The 27480-nt window shown below is 43.0% G+C and overlaps 1 protein-coding gene across 2 annotated transcripts in view; it reads left to right on the top strand.

Annotated features, from left to right (window-relative positions):
* Nucleotides 1–27480, top strand: part of LOC124544802 (UDP-glucosyltransferase 2-like) — a 130535-nt gene that overhangs the window by 39446 nt on the left and 63609 nt on the right. Inside the window, exon 1 of one of the 2 annotated variants that reach the window (XM_047123486.1) lies at nucleotides 6482–6642. The exons of the other annotated variant lie outside the window; for it this stretch is intronic. Within the exon in view, the coding sequence (XP_046979442.1) occupies nucleotides 6637–6642 (6 nt within the window). The 5' untranslated portion in view covers nucleotides 6482–6636. Of the gene's footprint in view, nucleotides 1–6481; nucleotides 6643–27480 lie in introns of those variants that run through there. 2 annotated transcript variants of the gene reach the window in all.

The following is a 27480-nucleotide window of genomic DNA, read 5'->3' as shown; positions in this document are numbered from 1 at the left end:
TACGACAAATAGTGGAGAAATGTTACGAGTGGAACAGGGAATTGTATCTATGCTTTATAGATCTAGGAAAAGGTATATGACCGGGTTACTAGGAGGAAGTTATTGTATGTTCTACGAGATTATGGAATAGGAGGCAAACTTTTGCAAGCAATTAAAGGTCTTTACATAGATAGTCAGGCAGCAGTTAGAGTTGCCGTCTCGCGTCCTTCGGCCGTCGTAATTTCATATATTACTATTGTCATTATTATTTTTTGATTGTGCCGACTTACATGGTGGGCCTCAATAAAAATGATATTTCGTTTAATTTTGATTTACGATTAAATGCTTTCCTGAAGTTCTCCTTTTAAACAATATTAATCTCAAATTATTTGTTACGTTAACGAATGTTAGACTCGCTGAATCTTAAAACATGAGCATATAAGTTGAACGTTGGAATAAACCTTTCATATTAATTTCCTCGGCTAGTCAGTTCACTTTAAAGCAAAAGATCTTTAGTTATTAATTACAATTGCGGCCCACACACGCGCGAGAGTATTTTTCTTACCTCTGTTAACCATTGTATTGTAGTCGGAGTCCTGGCTCTGAGTCTCGGCTATGGTACTGAAAATAAGAATCTTAAAACAAAGTATTTTCTGCAACTTCGTGCGGCTGTGGAGAAAAATTAATATTATGTTAATTGCGGGTGAGTTTTTCGCTTCCGCTAATTTTTCATAAGTAAATATCGCCACGTAATGGCGTCGTTGGCTGCATCGGCCGCTGCGATTGTTGAACTGCAAATTACTCGAATGCAGGTTAATTCAAGGAAGGCGCACATGAAATCGGGATCACCTCTTACAAATTAAAAATGAACAATAATATTAAATCAATATATATATAATCTGCTTAACTCATACAAATATGCTTACATTTGCCAGCACTCGCAAGATGTCCGTCTATACACAATCAAGACAAGAGAAGAAGTGAAGTCGACTAAAAAAATTAACAAAAAGCGTATCTTGTCACCTCTTTAGATCATTTTGTCATAAATTATTTCTTTGTATTCGAAACTTAGACAGAGAAATTATTGTTTTACGGCTACATGGTAAAAATATATTATTCAATTTTTAAATGTCTCTTCTTTATAAATACTGTTTTTTAAGTCTTTTCGTAATATAGCACTGGGGACGCTATATTGGCGGTAAATTGAGTTCATGGTTCAGAGTAGTTTCAGGGGTAAGACAAGGCTACAACCTGTCTCCACTGTTGTTCATATTATTTATGGATCACATGTTGAAAACAATAGACTGGCTGGGTGAGATCAAGATATGTGAACACAAAATAAGCAGTCTCGCATATGCGGATGACTTAGTTGTGATGGCAGATTCGATTGAAAGTTTGCAAAGTAATATTTCAGAGCTAGATCAGAAATGTATGGACTATGGTATGAAGATTAGCATCTCCAAAACGAAAGTAATGTCAGTGGGAAAGAGATATAAACGGATTGAGTGCCAAATAGGAGCAAAAAGTTAGAACAGGTGTACGGCTTCAAGTACTTAGGATGCATATTCTCACAGGATGGCAACATAGTGAAAGAACTGGAACCGAGGTGTAGCAAAGCTAATGCAGTGAGCGCTCAGCTACGATCTACTCTCTTCTGCAAGAAGGAAGTCAGTACCAAGACTAAGTTATCTGTGCACCGTTCAATCTTTCGACTAACTTTGTTGTATGGGAGCGAAAGCTGGGTGGATTCAGGTTACCTTATCAATAAGGTTGAGGTTACGGATATGAAAGTAGCTAGGATGATTGCAGGTACTAGTAGATGGGAACAATGGCAGGAGGGTCTCCACAATGAGGAAATCAAAGAAAAACTGGGAATGAACTCTATAGATGTAGCAGTCACGGCGAACAGGCTTAGATGGTGGGGTCATGTTACACACATCGGAGAAACAAGGTTACCGAAGAGACTCATGGGTTCAGCAGTAGGGGGTAGGAGGAGTCGGAGTAGACCAAGGAGAAGGTACGTGGATTCGGTTAAGAATGATTTTGAGGTAATGGGCTTAACATCAGAAGAGGCACCAATGTTAGCACGGATTAGGGGATCGTGGAGGAATTTTATAAGGGGGCTATGCTCCAGACTGAACGCTGAAAGGCATAATCAGTCTTAAATGATGATCATGATGGACGTGGTTTTGTAGTCCACGTACGAGCGATGGGACACAGCATCTCCGAGGTAGCGATGAAGTGGGGGTTTTCCTGTACGACCATTTCACGAGTGTACTGTGAATATCAGGAATCCGGTAAAACATCAAATCTCCGACATCGCTGCGGCCGGAAAAGGATCCTGCAAGAACGGGACCAATGACGACTGAAGAGAACCGTTCAATGTGATAGAAGTGCAACCCTTCCACAGACTGTTGCAGATTTCAATGTTGGACCATCAAAAAGTGTCTGCGGGCGAACCATTCAACGAAATGAAACTTCCTGGCAGATTAAAACTGTGTGCCCGACCGAGACTCGAACTCGGGACCTTTGCCTTTCGCAAGAGCACTTGCCCGCGAAAGGCAAAGGTCCCGAGTTCGAGTCTCGGTCGGGCACACAGTTTTAATCTGCCAGGAAGTTTCATATCAGCGCACACTCCGCTGCAGAGTGAAAATCTCATTCTGCATTCAACGAAAGTTAATCGATATGGGCTTTCAGAGCCGAAGGCCGACTCGTGTACCCTTCATGGCTGCACGACTCAAAGCTTTACGCCTCGCCTGGGGCAATAAACACTGACGTTGGACTGTTGATGACTGGAAACATGTTGCTAGGTCGAACGAGTCTCTTTTCTAATTGTAACCGGGCGGATGGCCGCGTACGAGTATGGAGACAATCTCATGAATCCATGGACCCTGCATGTCAGCAGGGGACTGTTCAAGCTGGCAGAGGCTCTGTAATGGTATGGGGCGTGTGCAGTTGGAGTGATTGGGGCCCCTGATACTTCTAGATACGACTCTGACAGGTGACACGTACATAAGCATCCTGTCTGATCACTTGCATCCTTTCCAGTCCACTGTGCGTTCCGACGGACTTGCGCAATTCCAGCAGGACAATGCGACACCCCATACGCCCAGAACTGCTACAGAGTGGCTCCAGGAATACTCTTCTGAGTGCTGGCCAGCAAACTCCCCAGACATGAATATTATTGAGCCTATCTGGGATGCTTTGCAACGTGCTGTTCGGAAGAGATCTCCACCATCTCGTACACTTACGGATTCATGGTGTCAATTCCCTCCAGCACTACTCCACACATTAGTCGAGTCCATGCCACGTCGTGTTGCGGCACTTCTGCGTGCTCGCGGGGGCCCTACACGATATTTAGGCAGGTGTACCAGTTTCTTTGGCTCTTCAATCTATATGGAAGCCAAACTGGAAAAATGCGAACAACAGAATTGCGAAATGTCAAGCCGATAATACTCGCCCTCACACGCTCGATACATAATGCCTGTACTGAAAATATTTTGGGCTGCCTCAGTATTGTTCGTCGGTATTTCCAGTATTAACAATGCAGCTCCAGTCCTCACAGGCCCATTATATTGCTGTGTTGGCAGTAGTAGTGAACGTGCCAGGGCGCCGTTACTACTGTGTGACATTTCCATGTCCCCGGCGGAGTACAATGTGAGTACTTCGCTCACTCTACCAGAATTTCTACGGCGGATCGTCCATGGCGTACGAGTTGAGTAACTTATGAAACATCCCCTTAGAAAAATTTATAAATGACAGTGTTGGAAAACCTCTACGTTATTTGATTTTCAAACAGCTGAGCAAAACTGAACGTACTCAGACATTTCTCTCTTTACTTATTCTGATCAACACTAAGCTGACACAAAATATTTTTTTTAGCGCAACGCAATCTGACTTTCAATAATAGCTACAAAAGAATGGCCCTGACTAACAATAACCTATACCTTTCATGAATCACTTACCTCACAAAAATCTTTGTTACTCAAACTACTGCAATATAGCGAGCTCCAATACTGCCAGCTAAATAAAAGATTGTAACTACTGAAGGCACTAACTACTGATAGGCATAGTTAGCCAGTCAAAGAGTTTGGTGGAGAACAAACAAGGTATTTGTGGTGTCACCGCCAGACACCACACTTGCTAGGTGGTAGCCTTTAAATCGGCCGCGGTCCATTAGTATACGTCGGACCCGCGTGTCGCCACTGTCAGTGATTGCAGACCGAGCGCCACCACACGGCAGGTCTAGAGACACGTCCTGGCACTCGCCCCAGTTGTACAGCCGACGTTAATAGGAATGGTTCACTGACAATTACGCTCTCATTTGCCGAGACGATAGTTAGCATAGCCTTCAGCTTCGTCATTTGCTACGACCTAGCAAGGCGCCATAGCATTTGATAATTAATATTGTGAAGCATGTACACTAACGAGAGATGTTCACCAATTGTGGATTAAAGTTAAGTATTACATCAACTACGTACTTTATTTGCTACTAACAATTCCCTTGTAATGTTCCAGACCTCACGCCAGCCTGCGTGAGCTGAACGCGTGCCTTTCGGCTACCTTACAGTGGCTTGGCTGTCTGGCCAAGTCACTACAGTATTTACCTTAATAGTGTTCAAAAGTCATAATATATATATCAAGTTCATGACATCCAGTCTTACAAATTTCCTTTTTCTGACGGACACACGACCAGATCGTCCGCTCTCAAAACTCTGCCATCTCTCTCCCCACATCCACCACTGCTGGCGGCTCACCTCCAACTGCGCAACGCTACGCGCTGTTCACATCCAACTGCCCAGTACTACAATAGCGAATATTCCAACAATACCAACCAGCCACAGACTGCACACAGCACAGTCAGTGATTTTCATACAGAGCGCTACGTGGCGTTACCAACATAAAAACCTTAACAGCCTACTTGCACTTACTGAATCGGCCTGCTTAGAAGTCACTCAGTTATTTGCTAGGGATGGCTCGAATAAGAACGACTGGGAACTGAAGAGTGGTATCCTGGGGAAAAGTGCGCTCGTGAAGTTTTCCCATTTCCAAGATCAGTATCGTCTATTGTGGGGGGCGGAAGTGGCAAAAGCACTTACAAGGGAACCTCCCCATCGCACCCCCCTCAGATTTAGTTATAAGTTGGCACAGTGGATAGGCCTTGAAAAACTGAATCCAGATCAATCGAGAAAACAGGAAGAAGTTGTGTGGAACTATGAAAAAATAAGCAAAATATACGAACTGAGTAGTCAATTTGCAACATAGGCAACTTCAAGGACATTGTGAGCTCAAGAGTGCCGTGGTCCCGTGGTTAGCGTGAGTGGCTTCGAAACGAGAGGTCCTTGGTTCAAGTCGTCCATCGACTGAAAAGTTTAATTTTTTATTTTCAGACAATTATTATCCGTCCGCCCGATGCGAGGTAACTGCGCCGTAGTATGGGGACGCCACACCTAAACAATCATCGAAACACACGACGTCAGTCGACTACAGCGCACGGAAGAGAGAGTATTCCTGCTAACGAGGCGCCCTGGCTGGCAGTTGACTGTTCACTACTTTGGACGAGAGTGCATTAAATACGTGAGATGTATTCCGTGGGCAATATGAATCCAGCAAATACAGCTCCCGACTTCAATAACAATCGCACGGTTTTGCGGTTCGGTCGCAAAACACAGGCGCTGAACTTATTACAGTGAACAGAGACGTCAGTGAACGAACGGCCAGATTATAACTTTGTGAAAATAAAGAAAGTAAAATTTTCACACCAGGGAAGACTTGAACCAAGCACCTCTACTTTCACAGCGGCTCACACTAACCACGGGACCACGGCGCCTCTAACCTCACGCAGTTCTTGATGTTGCCTATCTTCCACATGGACTACTCAGTTTGTATATTTTGCTTACTTTTTTCATAGTTGCACACAACTTCTTGTTTTCTCGATTGATCTGTGTTCAGTTTTTCAAGGCCTATCCACTGTGCCAACTTATAACTAAATATGAGGGGGGTGCGATGGGGAGGTTCCCTTGTTAGTATGATGGCCGCGTGCGCCTGTAGTACGATTAGGCGTGACACACACACACACACACACACACACACACACACACACACAGTAAACTTTACACAGACGAGGAAGAGCGTGCTCGCGGAAGGTCGCCGGCAGACAGGCTGTTATTGGCTGAGCACACACGTGCTTAGTGAGCAGCTTCCCACCACACAAAGTGAGCGCAGACGTAATAAGTGTTCACGGAACAGCGGAGCGCGCACATTCCACGAAATCGCTGAAGGCGGGAGATGGCAGCTATTCTTAGAAACGGTGCTTTCGTCACCTGTAAGTTGTACTCTTTGCACGTGTACAGTGACAGCGGTCAGAACGTCAGTCGACAGAATGAGCTGGCAGAAAAGACACTGGCTGTAGGTGTGAAGTGAGCGCTAATTGACCGATCTCCCGCGCTAGCGACACGATTGGTCAGGTACTTTCCGACCCAACACGTGCTGCGCATGCGCATGTGACCTTGAGGCATACCGGCACACACAGACACACAGATATCTTTAACTGATACACTGGCCGACTGAAGCAGCGGTGTGCAATACCAAATTACACGCGTTCAGTTGCTGACGGCGTGTTAGCTTCGCTTGGATTCAGTCGGAAAGACCTGAAAAATGAAGGTAAGAAAACGTCTCATTTGCTACGCTCTACTTGCAGCTTCTTGCGGTCGGAATATACGCACTATAACGTTTCTATTCCGTGGAGCAACTGCTTCCCACATGCGTTTCATTATTTTTCCACACCTTCCAATATTGGGTTATCGTTCTCTTCCACATCATAGAACTTCATCGTCTCGATTCAAATACAGCATGTCCTTTTTAACGATAATATTGCAGTTTGATAGCAGAACAACTCTTACGTGTTCTGTGTTTACACTGAGCACATTGAGGGAATGCTTGTATCCAGAAACAAATACAGACCTGGTGTGTATTGAAGCTAGCAATTTCATTTTCGATGTATTATGACAAGGTTGCTTTATTAGATTCGTAATGTGCTTATTCGAGTTAAGTGTATTCTCTACTTTCTAACAATACCACCACTTGCAAAGTAGGTTAGAAATCAGATTAATAATGTTCCTCACGCAGCATATGTTCGCTTTATCGGGCAACAACAAAGTTATTGACTGTGGACGGTATCGTCAGAATGGAAATAATGAAGTCACTGTAAAAAAGTAATTAATATTGGCACTTATCTTGAATGGATTCCCACATAGATTTCGTCGAAGTTGTTATGGCTCATTTTGTTGATTCTAGGGTGATTCCACTTTGACTGCTAGAAGGTCCAGATCTGTATTTTAGCAATATTTGAAGACTTAACAAATGCGTTTTTCAGGAAATTCTTAATGATCAAACAATCCCAGATCAGAACAATGGTATGGTAGAAATAATTTTTGACTTGGTGTTCACGACCCACATTTTTATTAAACTTCTTGTAAATTCACATATACTTCTTCTTAATTGTCACATCATCAAGAAAAAGTTTTGTATCAATCTTCATATATTTAATTTCCACTTTAACCAAACACAAGACTTGACTGTTCTTTTACAAAGCGAAAAAACAACTTAACTTCTGCAAAGTGAAACAAAGACTGCTCTGTGCGCATTCGCGCCAAAACGGTTACAAGTAAGTCAAAGATTATGACAGTCTCACAAAAATGAATACACACAAGAACCATATCGCTGTAATATATCGATATATCGGAGTACCTATACATTAATAAAACCAAAAGTGAATATTGTCACAAAAATATGTCTGTTACTTCGCAGTAAAGTTGTACGATATTACTGGTATCCAGCACTGGGGTTGGAGTGCCGTAGTGGTCACGTAAATAAAGAACCATTACAACTTGAAGTTGCAAACAGTTTGTTCAAAATGTTTAAATCGGTAAACAGAATTGTAGTCCAAGTCTAAGAGAAGGATGCAAAACTTTAATTGTATTTGTGTCTTCTACGACAGAAGTAAACTCAGCCTTGCATATTATCCATTCCCGCGTTCTGCCAGAAGATAATTTCGTAGTATAACAGGCAGTTAGCGGTAGAGTCTTCGTGATCTGATGCGTTACAGGTGAGGCAATGTGGTGGGGGATCCCCCTGAATCTCTCCCTACATGTTTAGGTACATTCTCGTGTTGGAAAATTGTGTGCTTGACGTTCACCTGAGAAAAGAAACTTGTGTTCCTCTTCCAGCGAATGGAGCAACGCACAAGTAACAGCGTAACTTTTGAAAATGCGTCTGAAAAACAAATAGTAATGTGGCTACAACAATATTCTGTTAAGACACTGAAAAGAAAATGCTGCATATTAGCAGTGAAGACATAGAAGCAGTTCACTACTTTATGTGTTTGGGGTGGTTGAAGACAAGAAACAGACGGATACGAAAGGAAGTAAACAGAAGACTAAATATGGTCTGCACTGCTTTTCGTAAACAAAACAGTGTTCCCAAAACCAAAGTCGCGATATGTGGCAAAGGCAGAGGGTACAGTGGGTCTGTGAAAATGGACAGATTCGTGTTGGTAATCACAGGCAGTAAAGAGAAGAACAAATAAACTGCATTAGTGTACAGACTACAGTGGAAGCCTGCAATAAAAATGAAACGGTTTTAGGTGGGACAGCTCATGTAGCCAGGCGGGTTTATGATGAACGGGCTGAAGTAGTTTTCTCGTGCATTCCACGAGATACGGGAAGGTCGCCATGTTCCTGATGACGACCACCTTATGAACAGTATTTTGCTGACATTACGAAACATGCAGTATGTGAATAGTTGGAGGCCGTAATACATGGGAAAGTCTCAAGCGGGTTCTTGTCGAACAGTGGGTGTCAGGTAAATGACAATGTCTTCACTTATTACCTGCTGCCATTTCATTTCTCTTCCTTCTACGACTTCATACAATCATTTCACCTTTTCCCTAGAGTACGATCATTTCACCTTTTCCCTAGACATGCGTTTGTTATTCTTTCCGATAAGTGTGACTCTTTTTAATGAGTATTTTCGTCATGGACTCCTGGTTTGTTTCTGTTGTATGTTTTTGCTGCAGCATTCACTGAAAGAATTATTTGCATAAAAATGACAGTGATTTCAAATAATGCTCATTTACTTAAAAACGTACTTTGGAAAATTAAGGCAATAGTTTTCAAAGGAAGTTAAGTTTAAAATAAAAAGATCAAAGACTTTTAAACTTAAATTTCAGTTTCAGTGAGGTGAGTGGTACTGGTTCACATTTTCGCAGATACGAGACACTTAAGACACGTATTAGGCTGTATGGGTGAAAATTGACTTTCCATGGCAGGTTCGCTACGAAGCCTGTTGGAATATTTATTGTTTGTTCAGACGTAAGTTCAGAATCCTGTTTGGCACATATACAGGGAGACAATTACTTAATTACACGAGAAAAAGGGAAATTAGTTACGGACTACGGCGTGCACGCACTTTATTCAACGTGTAAACGTCACTAGAGATGTTCGGATTTAGGGTATGACATGTCCGATATGCCTGCCATCATTGGCGATGATGTGGAGCAGACGAATAGCGAAATTCTTTATGACCCACGTAAGTGTCGGAACATCGATGCTGTCGCTGTCCTCCTGAACGGCTGTTTTCAGCTGAGCGATGGTTTTGGGGTTATTGCTGTACGCCTTGTCTTTAATATAGCCCCACAAAAAGAAGCCGCACGTTTTCAGATCCGGAGAATATGGCGGCCAATCGAGGCCCATTCCAGTGGCCTCTGGATACCCCAGAGCCACAGTGCGGTCCCCAAAGTTCTCCTCTAGGACATCAAACACTCTCCTGCTTCGATGGGGTCGAGCTCCGTCTTGCACGAACCACATCTTGTCGTAATAAGGGTCACTTTGGATAATGGGGATGAAATCGTCTTTCAAGGATGAAATCATCTTTCAGAACCTTCACGAACCGTTCGGTAGTCACTAAGGAATATCGCACCGAGCATTCCGTGACTGGGCACCGCACACTACACAGTCACCCAGTGAGGCTGAAGAGACTTCTCGATCGCGAAATGCGGATTCTCAGTCCTCCAAATGCGGCAATTTTGCTTATTGACGAATCCGTGCAAATGGCAGTGGGCTTCGTCGCTTAACCAGACCATACAGCGCATACTAATTCCCATCATGCCTGCGGCCAACCGTGCAATTTGAACGTCCTAACTCAAACCGTTCAGATTTTATGACTATTTTATTTCGTTTATTGAATAACTGTCACCGTGTATGTAGTAGCGACGTGGTATTTTACAGTCCTTTGAACTGTGCCGGAATTCCGCTGAGGCATACATTTAAATACACAGTTTCAAGGCTTTAGTGGCCACTTGCTGACAAACCGCCTGTTGGCTCTTGTCTCGGGTTCTTCGGCCGACGTCTTTTTGACCGTTTCTCTGACGTTTCGCCAGCACGAGTGTTTGGCGCTGTCTGAGCTTCACCCTCCACTTATTTTTATTTCTCGTTCAGCTACAGGCAAAGCGTGATACACTTACAAACATCAACATAAAAATTTAAATTAACATTAACAATGATTTACAATAAAATTTTCAGGGTTTCCAGCCACAAAAGTGCTTGGTCACTTATCACATGTATGTCCATCAGATTTCCTCCCTTAAGTCCGTGTACGTCGCACTCAACTATATGCTGCATGGTTTGACTCTCTCCGCACTCACAATTGGGGTCCTGGGAGAAACCCCACTTTTTCAACAAATATCCGCACCGACCAACACCTGTCCGCAGACGATTTAGAGTTACCCACACTCTACGTTGGAGTTGGAAGCCTGGAACTCGTTGAGATGGGTCCTCAATAAGGAAACTGTTATTCACTTTGCTTTCCTGCCATTGCTGTTTCCACAGGTTATCGATATCAATCTGTTGTTTGAGTTCTTTCCAGAAGGGATTTCTTGACATCAATCTGTCAGGGGGAGGAGGTAGGTCCCTGAACTTTTCTTTGTACCTCTGGATTGCTCTTTAACGTCTAATCGAGGGTGGTTCGATATTGGCAAGGACGGGCAGCCAAGGTTTCGGGGTGGGTCTTACTGTTCCTGTTATGAGCCTCATTGTCTCGTTAAGTTGCACATCAATATATCTGACATGCCTACTGCGGGCCCAGACGGGTGCGCAATATTCCGCTACACTGTACAGAAGTGCCAGTGCTGATGTGCGTAGAGTTTCAGTGGAACATCCCCAGGTTGTTCCTGCCAGTTTCATTATGATGTTGTTTCTTGTTTTCATTTTTTGGGCGACTTCGTACAGGTGGCTCTTATATGTGAGAGTGCGATCTAGCTTCACACCCAGATATTTTGGCGTTCTATCGTTTTTCAACAATTTACCTTTTATTTGCACTTTTAGCTCACGATTTGCATCTTTGTTACACAAGTGCATTATTGATGCCACGGATTTAGTCGGATTTACTTTGAGGTGCCAGTTGTCATAATATTGTTGTAGTCGTTCCAGATCCCTGTTTAAAATTTCTTCCAGTTCTTCGAAAGTGTTGGCGTGAGCCGCGATAGCGATGTCATCTGCATACATAAAAGAACGAGATTCCAGGTTTGGGATGTCCGCTATGTATAAATTGAAAAGGTTGGTTGGTTGTTTTGGGGAAGCAGACCAGACAGCGAGGTCATCGGTCTCATCGGATTAGGAAAGGATGGGGAAGGAAGTCGGCCGTGCCCTTTCAGAAGAACCATCCCGGCATTTACCTGGAGTGATTTAGGGAAATCACGGAAAACCTAAATCAGGATGGCCGGACGCGGGATTGAACCGTCGTCCTCCCGAATGCGAGTCCAGTGTCTAACCACTGCGCCACCTCTCTCGGTAAATTGAAAAGGCATGGAGCCAGCACAGACCCTTGGGGGAGACCATTTTGTAGTGTCCTGTAGCTGCTTGTTTCCCCATTCAGAGATACCTTGAATCTCCTGTTTATCAACATATTTCTGACTACATCTATGATCTTCTTGCATTTCACGACTTTTCACAGTTTATACAGTATCCCTTTTGTCCATACAGTGTCGTATGCTGAGGTGAGATCTAATAATACCATGCCCGTTTTCTTTTTGTTTTGGTAACCTCTTTCAATGAAAGTGGTTAGGGCGAGAACTTGGTCGCAACAATCTCTTCCTTTTCGAAAACCGCCTTGCTCTGGGGGAAGAGCAGCTTCTATTTTACTTTCTATTCTGCCTAGGATAACTCGTTCAAACAGCTTGTAAATGGTGCACAATAAAGATATCGGTCTATAATCTTTAGCATTCTCTCCTGTTTTCCCTGGTTTCTGGATGGCTATGACTTGTGCGTTTTTCCATTGCTTTGGTAACCGGCTGGTATCTATGATATTAGAGAAAAGAGAAGACAGCCATGCTCTTCCCTTTGGCCCGAGGTTCTTCAAGAATTCTGGAAGAAGGCCGTCACAGCCAGCTGCTTTACCAGGTGACATTTTCTTTAGTGCTATATTTATCTCTTCTTGTGTTACCCAGTTCGCTAAACCTGCTTCCTCCTCGCTAGCATCTAGCTCTTCGTTCATCAGTTGGTGCAGTTCTTTTTTCTTCGAGGCGGAGGCATGGATTCTGGATGTTTGTAGTATAGAAGAGCATATCTTGTTAGGGGTCATTTTATTATTGATGTTCCGTCCCTTGAATTGTGCTCCGCCAAGTTTCCTCAGTAGACTCCAGCTCCTCTGTGAGGAGTGCGTAAAGTCCATTTGTTCCATCCGCTTTTGCCATCTCTGTTTGCGTTCCTCGTCCATAGCTCTTATGAGCTGTTCTCCTAGTTCTGGATTCTCTGTTTTGTTATATTCATCGAGTAGTTGTTCGCACTCCTTTGTCCAGCATGGGATGTATTCTTTCCGCGCTCCTCTTGGTATTTAGTTATGTGCCGCTTTAATAATTAACTTCGTAAATCTGTCGTAATTTTCTGGAATTGGGGGAATTCTGTTTACATTATTTTCAATGGTATCTTTAAACTTAACCCAGTTAGCCTTCCTGAGGTTCCAGCGGGCTATAGGGGGGCTCTTTATTACTGGTATTTGGATCCCAAGGTCTATAATAACTGGTCTGTGTTGGCTCCGAGGAATACGGCTCAGTACAGTTCTATTGGACGGAAGTGCTATTCCAGTTTCTCCAGATGAGACAAAACAAAGATCGGGCGTTGATGTTGTGCCCCACGCTCCTGAACAGAAGGTGGGGGTATCTTTTGCATCGTATATTAATGTATAATTATTTATATCTGCCCAGTCTGCCAGCATGAGTCCTTCTTTGTCGCAAGACTGATAGCCCCATCTGGGGTGGTGGGAGTTAAAATCGCCAATTATGACTGCAGGGTGTTGTGGGTTAGGTAAAACAGGTTGTTCCCATTTTTCTGAAGGTGGCTTGTACACGTTATACACAGTCATATCGTTTAGTTTGATTCCCACGGCAAATTCGTGGTGCATAGTTTCCTCAATATTATCAACCAGTTCTTTCTTGATCAGTGTTGCAATACCGTGTTTATTATGGGCTTTATAGCCCACAATTTCATAGCCTGGTATTAGAAGTCTCGAGATATTTTCTTCTGATAGATGTGTTTCCTGCAAGGTCAGCACATCAATTTTTTCTTCTGTTAGTAGCTTTGTGAGGATGTCTCCTTTTGTCCTCGTGTATCCTTCTATGTTAACTTGGCATATACGTATTCGTCCACGCACTTGGCTCCGGGGGGGAAACTGAGGCATTTGTCTCGCTCTCTTGCGTAATTTCGCCTGTGAGGGCCGGGAGGTATTACTACGTCCGGCCGCCGTTTGGTGGTGACATTTGCTTCTCGTGTCGCAGCTCGTTCTGAGCATTTCGAGTTTCTTCTCGCAATGCGATCGTTGTGCGGCACGATACTGGGGGGGGGGGGGGGGGGGGTAGGCCACGTCGAGGCTGTCACCATCTACCCTCCACTGCCGGCGGCGGACTAGAGCCGACCTCGCGGCCCTTCAAGGGCCTGGCACGACAACGACATTTGTGGTAAGGTCTTATGGGACCAAACTGCTAAGGTCATCGGTCCCTAAGGCTACACACTACTGAATCTAAATTAAACTCACTCACTCTATGCCCGAGGGAGGACTCGAACCTCCGAAGGGGGGAGCCACACGGACCGTGACAATGCGCCTCAGACCACGCGGCTACCCCGCGCGGCTTAAATCCACAGTTCATTTTATGTTTAATCTGCTGTTCGCCTGGGAAATGGTGATTAAAAGCTTCAAAAAAAGCATCTCTTATTTTTAACTCCTTAATCTTCTGAAAAGTCCTTAATCGTTCAGAAGCAATCAAGTCCATTGGAACGCATACAAATCACCCAAATATCTGTCATTTTTCCTGCAGTGAGGACGAAAAGTTCTTTCACCCGTCCTATACACAGGAGTCACCTGCGATTTTTTTCCAATCGCTTCCGAGTTTCCGCTGGGCAAGAGATTCGCGATAAATGCAAGCTAAGTAAGGGGCCAATACCGAAGTGAACTAAGTGATATTGCATCCGGACCTGTGGCCTTGTTTCTTTTCAATTCTTTCACTTGTTTCTTTACGGGATGCCTGTTGCTATGTCCTCCATGAGGGAGTCTGTACTATTGGTCAAATGGCGGTATGCTGACAATCCTCCAGCGTGAACAATGCCTTAAACACGAAAGTCAGATGTTCAGTATGACGGTGGAAGTTCTCCTACGATGATTTTATAGACGTACGAAATTCTAATATCTTTTGCCTGTCTACATTCCCGCGTTATTTGTTGTACTGAGAGTGCTTCTTCAGTGTTTTCTGAATTTTGTTATTAACCATGGTGGGTATTCTGCGCCATGAATCCATTCACTCGGCACATACTTCTCCAGGGAGCGGTTTACAATCTGTTTAAACTTTGCCAATCATTCCTCCACGTCCATCATACTGGAACATACCCTCTGCCAGGCTCTTAATTACGAATTGCAGGATACTCGTGTAGATATAGCTGCAGCTGTCAATTAATTTTCTAAGTGGGACGTTAAAAACTGCTCATCTGCTCTTTCCAGCAAAAGTAGTCTCCTAGCCTTCTTGAATTTATTGACTGTCGTAATCGTCGTTGTTATGATCACATCATGTTCACTAATCCCTTTCTCCATATTGACACTGTCGATAAGGCCAGGCCTGTTTATAAGTAAGAGGTCTAAAACATGTCTGTCGCGTGTGGTTGTCAACGTAAATGTTCAAGAAAATTTTGGAAAATTTGTTCAAATCTGCTCCACATGCCTGTCTGTACCACTTGTAATGTGTCAGTAGACTTTCCAGTCTGTACTCGGTATGTTAAATTCGCCCCCAACTGATACTCCACGATCAAAGTGCTTCCGTCAAAGTGAGCGTAGACTTTCTCGGACTGATTCTACAACTGCTGTGGCGGAATCGGGTGACCGGTAAAAACATCCGATGGTTAACTTGAGCTGACGGAGGCCTGTTACTTGCATCCGGAAAACTTCACGGTCACACTCAGTTTCCACCTCGGTAGACGCAGTAATTTTTCGATTGCAATGGACACTCTTCTGTTCTTTCGTCAGCCGTATGTTGGTTGTTGCTTCTTCCTCTCTCGCTGTGGAGCATGTGCCAATGTTGGGTCTTGATGTCACGTTGTTTTCTCTTCCTTTCCAAGTCTTATTAGTTTTTGATTTTACTGGGTTTCCTTTTTGATTTCCTCGATATATTTATTTCTGTATTTCTGTCCTCCGTACATTGAAATACTTCCATCTGTAATACTTTTATTCCAAAACTCTCTCTCTCACTGTTGTTTCTTCTTCCGTTACGACGTTTCTTTCTTAATATTGCTGGACTACTTGAATGCATTTCCTTGCTAACTTTTCTTACCAAAAGTTTTGAAAAAATATGTCAGTTAGAAATTCAAATCATATAATTTACAGCACAGTTTCTGTTGACGGTTGGGAAGTTCTCTCGAGTCCGTCTTGGGAAGTCCAGACATGTGCATTACGGTTGAGTGACTTACTTAGCTTTTCTTTCCAATTTTATTGGTGTAAAATGACCGAACCAACTTAACACGGCTACAGGATCTCAGTGAGTGACTATTCCGCCTTCACTAGGCCACGTTCCTTGTCATTCCATATGCTGCTTTTTTCGGATCTCACTTCTCGAGAATTTCATTTTCCCGGATTGTAGTTCGCTGGTGTCTCTGCTAGTTGGAGTCCTGTTTCTGTGTGTGTTTCTGTATGTGCTAATTAGTAGAAGAAAATGTGCAGATTACTTGTTCGGCGCTGAAAGGAACCATTCTTAATTCTTATCCTGCAAACTTAGCTGCATTTTGTCTCCACTAGGGGTCTCGTGTAGCAACCAGCTGCCTGTTTTTATTGTCCTAAAAAGACACTGCCCAAGAGGCGTTCTTGTTGCAACTTTCCTCAGACCTAAGGCGTTATTTGTAATATCAGCATTGGTGTTCTGTCGACTGGATGGATTATCGTTATGTAAATAGTATGACTGCATCATCTGTGTGATTCAGTTCCCACTGTAGGTAAGTTTCATTGTAGCTAAATCGATAAGTTTTAGACTCAGGGTTGCTGCTGAGACGCCAACTGTTCTTTACTTCGTACCAACTACAGTAACGATGAAGAGGGGCAGTTAAGCGTTGTCTTGTTGTGTGTGTCTTTTTGTCAATCACCTATGCGGATATGGCTTCAGTTATATTTGTAAACTGAGGTGACCGGAGTCATAGAGTACGCCCTGTCATCGATCTGACGTCCTCTTCCCCGACATAGTGCAGCAACTGGATGTGGAATGCTCTCTGCAAGCCCTTCCAAGTCCCCGGCACAAATAATGCGCCACGAAGCCTCTACAGCCATCCAAGTTGCGAAAGGGCTGCCGGTGCAGCTTGTTGCGCACGAACTGACCTGTCGATTGTGTCCTACGTCGGCCAGTCTGAGTGGCCAAATCAGTTGCTCGAATTTTCCAGAACGTTCTTCAAACCGATCGTAAACAATTGTGGCGCGATGCCATTGGGCATTGTCATGCATGAAAATTGCTTTGGTGTTTGGGAATATGAAGTCCACGAATGGCTGCAAATTTTCTCCGAGTAGCTGACCATAATCATTTCCAGTCAATGATCGGTTCAGTAGGGCCAGAGGACCAAGTCCATTCCACGTAAACACACAGCCCACACCATTATGGTGCCACTACCAGCTTGATCAGGGTCTTGTTCACAACTAGGATCCATGGCTTTGTGGTCTCTGCGCACACTCGAACCCTACCATCAGCTCTTACCAGCTGAAATCGGGACTGATCTGACCAGGGCACAGTTTCCCAGTCATCTAGAGTCGAACTGATATGGTCACAAGGCCAGGGGATGTGCTGCAGGCGATGTGGTGCTGTTACCAAAGGCACTCGCGTCGGTCGTCTGCTGCCAGAGCCCATTAACGCCAAATTTCGCCGCACTGTCGTAATGGATACGTTCGTCTTACGTCCCAAATTGATTCCTGCGGTAATTTGAGACTGTGTTGTTCGTCTGTTAGCACTGACAACTGCACTCAAACGCCGCTGCTCTATCTATCTATCTATATCCATACTCCGCAAGCCACCTGACGGTGTGTGGCGGAGGGTACCTAGAGTACCTCTATCGGTTCTCCCTTCTATTCCATTCTCGTATTGTTCGTGGAAAGAAGGATTGTCGGTATGCCTCTGTGTGGGCTCTAATCTCTCTGATTTTATCCTCATGGTCTCTTTGCGAGATATACGTAGGAGGGAGCAATATACTGCTTGACTCTTCGGTGAAGGTATGTTCTCGAAACTTTGACAAAAGCCCGTACCGAGCTACTGAGCGTCTCTCCTGCAGAGTCTTCCACTGGAGTTTATCTATCATCTCCGTAACGCTTTCGCGATTACTAAATGATCCTGTAACGAAGCGCGCTGCTCTCCGTTGGATCTTCTCTATATCTTCTATCAACCCTATCTGGTACGGATCCCACACTGCTGAGCAGTACTCAAGCAGTGGGCGAACAAGCGTACTGTAACCTACTTCCTTTGTTTTCGGATTGCATTTCCTTAGGATTCTTCCAATGAATCTGTCTGGCATCTGCTTTACCGACGATCAACTTAATATGATCATTCCATTTTAAATCACTCCTAATGCGTACTCCCAGATAATTTATGGTATTAACTGCTTCCAGTTGCTGACCTGGTATTTTGTAGCTAAATGATAAAGGATCTATCTTTCTGTGTATTCGCAGCACATTACACTTGTCTACATTGAGATTCAATTGCCATTCCCTGCACCATGCGTCAATTCGCTGCAGATCCTCCTGCATTTCAGTACAATTTTCCATTGTTACAACCTCTCGATACACCACAGCATCATCCGCAAAAAGCCTCAGTGAACTTCCGATGTCATCCACAAGGTCATTTATGTATATTGTGAATAGCAACGGTCCTACGACACTCCCCTGCGGCACACCTGAAATCACTCTTAGTTCGGAAGACTTCTCTCCATTGAGAATGACAAGCTGCGTCCTGTTATCTAGGAACTCCTCAATCCAATCACACAATTGGTCTGATAGCCCATATGCTCTTACTTTGTTCATTAAACGACTGTGGGGAACTGTATCGAACGCCTTGCGGAAGTCAAGAAACACGGCATCTACCTGTGAACCCGTATCTATGGCCCTTTGACTCTCGTGGACGAATAGCGCGAGCTGGGTTTCACATGACCGTCTTTTTCGAAACCCATGCTGATTCCTACAGAGTAGATTTCTTGTCTCCAGAAAAGTCATTACACTCGAACACAATACGTGTTCCAAAATTCTACAACTGATCGACGTTAGAGATATAGGTCTATAGTTCTGCACATCTGCTCGACGTCCCTTCTTGAAAACGGGGATGACCTGTGCCCTTTTCCAATCCTTTGGAACGCTACGCTCTTCTAGAGACCTCTCGGTCGTTAAGCGGAAGCCGACGGTCACTGAGTTGTCTGTGGTGACACGTAATGCCTGAAATGTGGTGTTCTCAGCACACTCTTAACACTGTGTATCTCAGAATATTGATTTCCCTTACCATTTCCGAAGCCTGTAATTGTGTAATTGCCGTCGTGCAGCCACAGTCAGGTCAGAAACCTTTTAACTCAAATCACCTGAGTGCAAATGATACCTGCGTCTATGCACTGGCATTTTATACTTTGCGTGCGCGACACTACCGCCATCTCTACACGTGGATAGCGCTCTCCCCAGTGTACGTCATTTTGGGTCCATTTGCTGCCAGTTCGGCTTCAGCACCAGCACCTGTTTCCCGTGACTCAGTGTGATCGGATGACGGTTAGCGTTCTTCGACGTGAAACGGTGTGGAATGCCTTACGGTAATCTAGGAAGGCGCTGTGTGACTGTTAAGCTGCACCCGTTGTCTGTTGCAAGCCGCGTCTGAATACGCCGGTTTGTAGCAGCTGACGGACGACGCGCAGTGCCAGCAGATGTTCGCCCGTCTATGTCATCGAGGCCGATGATTGGTACTGCCTTCTTTGCCTTTCCTAGTCTGCTTTTTATGTCGTGCTTGCTTTGTCCGTCATGCGTTATTTTGCTTCCAAGACAGCAGAATTCCTACAGTTTGTGGTCCCTAACTGAGACATTAAGTTTCTCATTACTTTCATTTCTGCTAGTCCTCATTACTTTGGTCTTTCTCCTATTTACTGTGAATCTGTATTCTGTAGTCAGTGGACTTTTCATTCCGCTCAGTATGTCGCACATGACTTTCCCTCTTTTACTGAGGATAGCAAAGTCATCAGCGAATCTTTATCACTGATATCTTTCCGATCACTACCGATGAATTACGATATTGAAACTTCCTGACAGATTAAAACTGTGTGCCGGACCGAGACTCGATCTCGGCACCTTTGTCTTTCGCGGGCAAGTGCTCTACCATCTGAGCTACCCAAGCACGACTCACGCCCCGTCCTCACAGCTTTACTTCTGCCAGTACCTCGCCTCCTACCTTCCAAACTTTACAGAAGCTCTCCTGCGAACCCTGCAGAACTAGCACTCCTGAAAGAAAGGATATTGCGGAGACATGGCTTAGCCACAGCCTGGGGGATGTTTCGAGCGGAATTAAAGCTGTGAGGGCGGGGCGTGAGTCGTGCTTGGGTAGCTCAGTTGGTAGAGCACTTGCCCGCGAAGGCAAAGGTCCCAATTTCGAGTCTCGGTCCGGCACACAGTTTGAATCTGCCAGGAAAGCTAGAAGCGTCACTTTGCTTCCAAGGTAGCAGAATTCCTACAGTTCGTAGTCCCTGTCATATTTTCTCACTACTTTCATTTCTGCTAGTCCTCATTACTCTGGTCTTTCTCTCAATCTGTATTCTGTACTCACTGAACTTTTCATTCCACTCAGCATGTCCAACATGTCTTCCCCTCTTTGACTGAGGATAGCAAAGTCATCAGCGAATCTTTATCACTATCTTCCCGATCACTGCCGATCATTTACACATTAATTTCACCACATATCTTTTGACTTTTCAGCACTGGTGTCACCCAATAACGACGTTTTTTAGATTCTGTCCGCCTTCATTTGATGGTAAACAATTCTGAAAGTATCTGAGACGTGCGTGGTTCCCGGTCATGCCGTTTATTGCTCGTCATCTTGTTTTTTATGGTTCTGTCGGCTCTTGTTCTTTTAATTCGATTTACTGCCGACACTAGCTTGCTGGTTTGCTTGCCCGTGAGTGGCAGCAGCAGCGCGTATCGATAGTGCACCGTCGTACTATCTGTGGAGCAGTATTTCCGGGCCGTCGTGTGTCGGGAGTTCAATCGGGGACGGAGCACCAGTGAGTCGCGGACCTCCAGTACTTGCCGACCGCTGGCCACACACATGAGCTGTCCGACGGAAGGAGATTGGAGCGGGAACGACCGCTGGTTGTCCATTCACTTGGTCGTCTCACTGGGCGACAAGTATTTGGTCTTTTGACCGTTTCTGGGCCTCGTCAGTTGGTCATCTTGCCGGATGTGGATCGGTTCCTTCCTCGTGCAGAGATGTCGTAGCCGATGAGCAAGAGTTACCTCTGCATGGTTGGGTCCGAGCCAGTGTGCCCAGGTCGTCGTGTCTCCGAGTTCCGAGCGGACACCGAGTTGAGTCGGCTTGGAGCTGCAGTGAGCTCCGGACAGCCAAGAGTCGCCCCACCGTTGCCGACACTCGTATCTTGAGTGGGGACGACCTGGGTTGGTCGTTCGGCCGGTCGCCTCATCGGAAGACGCGTATTTGGTCGCCGGCCGCTTATGGAAAGTCTCTGTGGGTGACTTGTCATTTCTCCTTGTTGTTCCACGGTGATTGTCGGAGTTCTTGGTGCAAGTGTTTACGTGGGACTGTGAGTAGCTACTGTTATTTCCGCTGAGCAGATGAATGCTGTCTGCGTACTGGATTAGTCAGTCGGTCGGTTGCGACAGGGGAATTGATCAGGTTGTTGGCTGGTTCTTCAGCCGTACCTAGGTCATGCTGGCACCCGGTTATTTAGTGTTACGCTTGGCTGCCTGTCTCACCTAAACTGTTGTTAAGAGCTTCCTCCCCAGGCCGACCCTTGGAACACTTCTGAGCACACTGTTCTGTTCTGTTCTTTGTGATTGTGATTTTCTTTTGTCACAAGTAGTGTACCAGGCCTTTTGCGGTGTATTAATTTTGTATGTTCTATGTTGAGTATATGGCCTTCAGCCGAACCATATGTGAAGTATTTTAAGATGAGGCCTTCAGCCGGGTTTTATTTAAAATTCTTGTTTGCTCTCTATTTAGGCCTTCAGCCGCGTTTATTTTAAAATCTGTGGCTTTAAGCCGTAATGTGTAAATTCCTGTCGGTAAGGCTTGTCTTTCATTATCTTGAATTCTTAAAATGGCCGTCAGCCGTACTGTGTAAATCCTTATGTTAAGGTTTGTTTTTAATTATTTTTAATAATTGTTTGGGCGCTCAGCCGTCAAGATATTTCAAGTTTTCTTAAGATGGTTTTCTGTTGTACTGTGTAAATGCTTGTCTTTAAAGGTTCCCTTCTATTATGTATTCACCTGACCAAAAGTCTTGTTCCTCCTCCCACCGAACTTCACTAATTCCCACTATATCTAACTTTAACCTATCCATTTCCCTTTTGAAATTATATTGAAATGTTATTGGGCTTTCAGCCGAGGAATTAATTTAAATTTTCCTTAATACGGCTTTTAGCCGAAATTTGTAAATGCTTGCCTTTTAAGAATTCCCCTTGCTGATCTGAAATTGTTCTGATCCAAGATGGCCGCCGAGTAAGTGACGCCAGAAACCATTTCCAGAAAGTTAAGTGATTTAGACAGGAATATAATTTAATTTAACGCCGACAACAAATTAAATACGTGCATTAGTGTATCGTTTAGTCTTGCCGTTAAAGGTTTGACTTTTCTTTGCGTATTTTTTCAGAAAACACGAAAAGATCGTAACTTCGCGAAGTCGTGCTTAGGCTTAAATTTTGTAAACGTGTTTGTTTCTTATTTCGCGGTAATTTAACTAGTTTCTCGGTAACAAATAAGTAAACTACCGTAAATAGCGTATAACTTCATTGTTTTAATACAGATTTCCGAAAAACAGCGTAACTTTATATCAGAAACTTGCCTATATACATTTGTTTATAGGCCTAATTCTCGTAACGTTTTTGGAGAATCAAAGTTAAAGTATCTCGTTTAATTGTCCTTTTTTTCATTCCATCAAGTGAAATATATAATAAATAGCGTATACCTTCGTTGTTTTAATACAGATCTCAGAAAAACAGCGCAATTTTAAATCAGAAACTTGCTTATATACATTTGTGAATAGGCTTAATTCTTGTAACGTCTTTTTTGATTTTCGGCAATTTAATTGATTTATTCTAGCTAAAGTATTATTTTTGCCATGAGTGAGAAGTGCCTGACTTGCCGTAGAATTGTTAGTTCCGGGGTTTGGTGTGATGGATGCAGTAGTTTTTTTCACTGGGGGGACTGCAGTGGCGTGGGTGTTGGGAAAGTGGATCAGGCTCATCAGTGGCTATGTAGGATTTGCAGCAGAGATAGGAAGATAGTGGAACAGGAGGGGAAAATTGCTGCCCTTCAGGCTGAGATAGATCAGGCTAGGGAAGATCTGGACAGGTTAAGGAGGGAGAAGGGCAAAGAGAGGTGGGAAGTGGCAACAGGTAGCAGAAGGAACAGGCCTAGAACTAAGTCTGACAGTTTTGTGGTGAATGTCAAAAATAAGTTTGACCTGTTGCTTCAGTTAGAAACTGATGAGCCTCAAGCAGAGGTAGGTGTAGACAGGACACAACAAACTTTCAATAGGAAATTGAAAAAGAATGTAGGAAAGTCATCGAAAAGGAAGAGAGTTTTGTTGTAAGGCAGTTCTCATGCCAGAGGTGTAGGCCAACTTCTGCAGGAGGAGTTAGGACCAGAATACCAGGTCACAAATTTTTTCAAACCAAGTGCTAGTCTGGATCAGGTGACAGAGGATTTAGGTTCACTCTGTAAAGGATTTACCATGGAAGACACCGTGGTTATTGTGGGAGGGCCAGGGAACAGCATCGACAGAGATCCTGGGTACAGTATAGAGTGTGACCTGGTAAAGATTGCGTCGGCATCGAGACACACCAATGTTGAATTTGTATCTGTCCTGAGACGCCATGACCGGCCTCATTTGAACTCTTCTGTTGGGAGAGTTAATTTGGAGTTGGAACGGCTGCTTGGGTCGGGTGCGGGGGCTCATATTGGTGTGGTTCCTGTTGATTATCTCAGTAGGTGGGACTATACCAGGCACGGCCTACATCTCAACAGGAAAGGGAAGGAGAAACTGGCTGGGGTAATAGCAGGAAATTTAAGGGGGGGAGGCACTGCCATGAATGGTAAAATACCAGTGGTTACAGGTGTTTGAGCAGTACCTTTTTTAGGATAGGTAAGACAGAAAGATGTCAAGTTCTACGAGAGGTCAGGATTGAAACAAATCTTCAGTTTAGGAAAGAAATTAAACAGCACAATTCTAGCACATTGGATCACCAATCACAGCTATCAATTATAAATTTTCACCAATCACCAGAAATTTTATCTCCACCAAGTTGTATCTCAGTCCTAGGTAATTGCATTGATGAATTAAAGTCACCCAACTCAGTTGACATAATCTGCCTCTCTGAACGCCATGTGACCACTGGTATAGGAACTAGGCCTAAGCACAATGAGAAACTCAGACAGGAGAGTACTGCAAATGTTAGAATAAGGAAAGGTTCTCATAAAAGTATAATTAAAAATAATGTAAGTATATTTCATCAAAATATTGGGAGTTTAAAGAATAAAGTAGATGAGCTTCTGGTTTGTTTAGAAGATTTAGAAGCTGAGAATGAAATAAATATACTATGCCTGTCTGAGCATCACATTGTTACTGATATGGATAAGGTAAATGTAAGTGGTTATAAGCTCTCTGCACATGTAATGAGAGAAAATATGGAGAAAGGAGGAGTTGCCATATATGTCAAAAGTTATCATTGTGCAAAAAGTATAGAAACAAAAAAGTTTTGTGTAGAGAAACATATAGAAGCATGTGCCTGTGAGCTTAAATTAAATTAAGGCACATTTATAATTGTAACTGTATATAGGTCCCCATCAGGAAATTTTCATCTATTTCTGAAAAATTTGGACTCCTTGTTGTGCTATCTGTCAGACAGGGGGAAGCAAATTATTATTTGTGGGGACTTCAATGTAGATTCTCTGAAAGAGGGTAATAGGAAAAATGACCTTGAAGTATTACTCGGTTCTTTCAATTTGACACCCGTCATTGATTTTCCTACTCGGGTGGTAAAGGATAGCAGCTCACTGATAGATAACTTCTTTATTGACCAAGATAAGTTTAACCAGATAAATGCTCAGCCTGTTGAGAATGGTCTTTCTGATCATGGTGCACAGCTAGTTACAATATATGACATAGCTCCATTCAGCAATACTAAACAGTCCTCCAAAGTAGTACATTCAGTCAACGATTTAACAATTGCAAATTTCAGGGAAAGCCTACAGCAGTTAGACTGGGATGAGGTGTACCGTGAACCTGATGCCAATTTAAAATATAATTTATTTCATGACATTTTTGTAAATGCATTTGAAAACTGCTTCCCCAAGAAAATAGTTAAATATACTCGTAAGAAACCTTGTAACAAACCATGGCTTACTAAGGGTATAAAAATATCTTGTAACCGGAAAAGGGAAATGTATCTGACGGCAAGAAAGAGTAGTGACCCAGAAACTATCAAAAATTATAAAAACTATTGTGTTATATTAAGAAAAGTTATTAAAAAATCCAGGAGTATGTGTATCATGTCTGAAATCAGCAACTCTGATAATAAAATTAAAACAATTTGGAATATTATTAAAAGAGAAACAGGTCAACCAAGAGCAGAGGAAGACAGTATTACCATCAAATTGAATGAAAACTTTACGAACAAAAAGTCAGAAGTTGAAAATATTTTTAATAATCATTTTCTAAATGTTGTGGATATAGTAGGATCCCGGTGTTTATTAGAAGATGCTAGGCTGCTAATGGAAGAGGCCATACCTATGCAATTTGATACAATTGAAATCTCACCCACTTCTCCCTCTGAAATTTGGAAAATAATAAACTTACTTAAAAGCAAAAACTCACATGGAATTGATGGCATTTCCAGCAAAATACTAAAAGCTTGTTCTCAACAGATAAGTAAGATTCTCAGCCACCTGTGTAATAGCTCTCTGGAACAGGGCATTTTCCCTGATAGACTGAAATATGGTATTGTTTTGCATAAAAAGGGGGATAGATCTGATGTCAACAATTACCGTCCAATCTCCCTTCTAACAGCTTTATCCAAAATTTTTGAGAAAGTAATGTATTCAAGAGTAGCTTCACATATCTGTAAAAATGAAGTAGTAACAAAAAGTCAGTTTGGTTTCCAGAAAGGTTTTTCCACAGAAAATGCCATATATGCTTTCACCAGTCAAATTTTGAATGATCTGAATAACCGAACACCACCCATTGGGATTTTTTGTGATCTCTCAAAGGCTTTTGATTGTGTAAATCATGAAATTCTGCTAGACAAGCTCTAGTATTGTGGCATGAGTGGGACAGTGCACAAATGGTTTAATTCGTACCTAACTGGAAGAGTGCAGAAAGTTGAAATAAGTAGTTCTCGTAACACGCAAAGATCAGCACATTCCTCAAACTGGGGAACTATCAAGAATGGGGTTCCACAAGGGTCAGTCTTGGGTCCTTTGTTGTTCTTATTATATATTAATGACTTGCCATTCTATATTCATGAAGAGGCAAAGTTAGTTCTCTTTGCTGATGATACAAGTATAGTAATCACACCTGAGAAACAAGAATTAACTGATGAAATTGTCAATACTGTCTTTCATAAAATTACTAAGTGGTTCCTTGTAAACGGACTCTCACTGAATTTTGATAAGACACAGTACATACAGTTCCGTACAGTGAATGGTATGACGCCATTAATAAATATAGACCTTAATCAGAAGCATATAGCTAAGGTAGAATATTCCAAATTTTTAGGTATGTCCATTGATGAGAGATTAAATTGGAAGAAACACATTGATGATCTGCTGAAACGTTTGAGTTCAGCTACTTATGCAATAAGGGTCATTGCAAATTTTGGTGATAAACATCTTAGTAAATTAGCTTACTACGCCTATTTTCACTCATTGCTTTCATATGGCATCATATTTTGGGGTAATTCATCACTGAGGACTAAAGTATTTATTGCACAATAGCGTGTAATCAGAATAATAGCTGGAGTCCACCCAAGATCATCCTGCAGACATTTATTTAAGGATCTAGGGATATTCACAGTAGCTTCTCAGTATATATACTCTCTTATGAAATTTGTTATTAACAACCAAACCCAATTCAAAAGTAATAGCAGTGTGCATAACTACAATACTAGGAGAAAGGATGATCTTCACTATTCAAGATTAAATCTAACTTTGGCACAGAAAGGGGTGAATTATACTGGCACTAAAGTCTTTGGTCACTTACCAAATAGTATCAAAAGTCTGACAGATAACCAACAAGTATTTAAGAAGAAATTAAAAGAATTTCTGAATGACAACTCCTTCTACTCCATAGAGGAATTTTTAGATATAAATTAAGAAAAAAAAATATTAAAAAAAAAATAACAATAAAAATAAAAATAAAGAAAAACAAAAAACACAAAAAATAAAGTTGTTATATTAACTTAAGTATGTTGTTAAATTAACCTAATTATGTCATGTATTGGAAAATTCGACTCGTTCCACATCATTACGAAATACCGTATTCATGATCCATGGAACTAGTATTAATCTAATCTAATCTAATCTAATCTAATCTAATGTACTTGGGCCCTCAGCCGTGTATTTGATCCTTGTCGCAAAGAGAAAACTGTGCATTGGTTTTCGAGGAATAAAGTTGTGTGTTCTTGTGTAGTAACTGATCTTGGCCCCTTTCCACGCCCTGGTCCACTCTGTCCCGCGAAACCAGATTT

The sequence above is a fragment of the Schistocerca americana genome, chromosome 8 (genome assembly GCF_021461395.2).
Source record: "Schistocerca americana isolate TAMUIC-IGC-003095 chromosome 8, iqSchAmer2.1, whole genome shotgun sequence".
Lineage (NCBI taxonomy): Eukaryota > Metazoa > Arthropoda > Insecta > Orthoptera > Acrididae > Schistocerca > Schistocerca americana.
The sequence above is the reverse complement of the archived record's forward strand: the minus strand, read 5'-3'. Positions and strand labels throughout refer to the sequence as shown.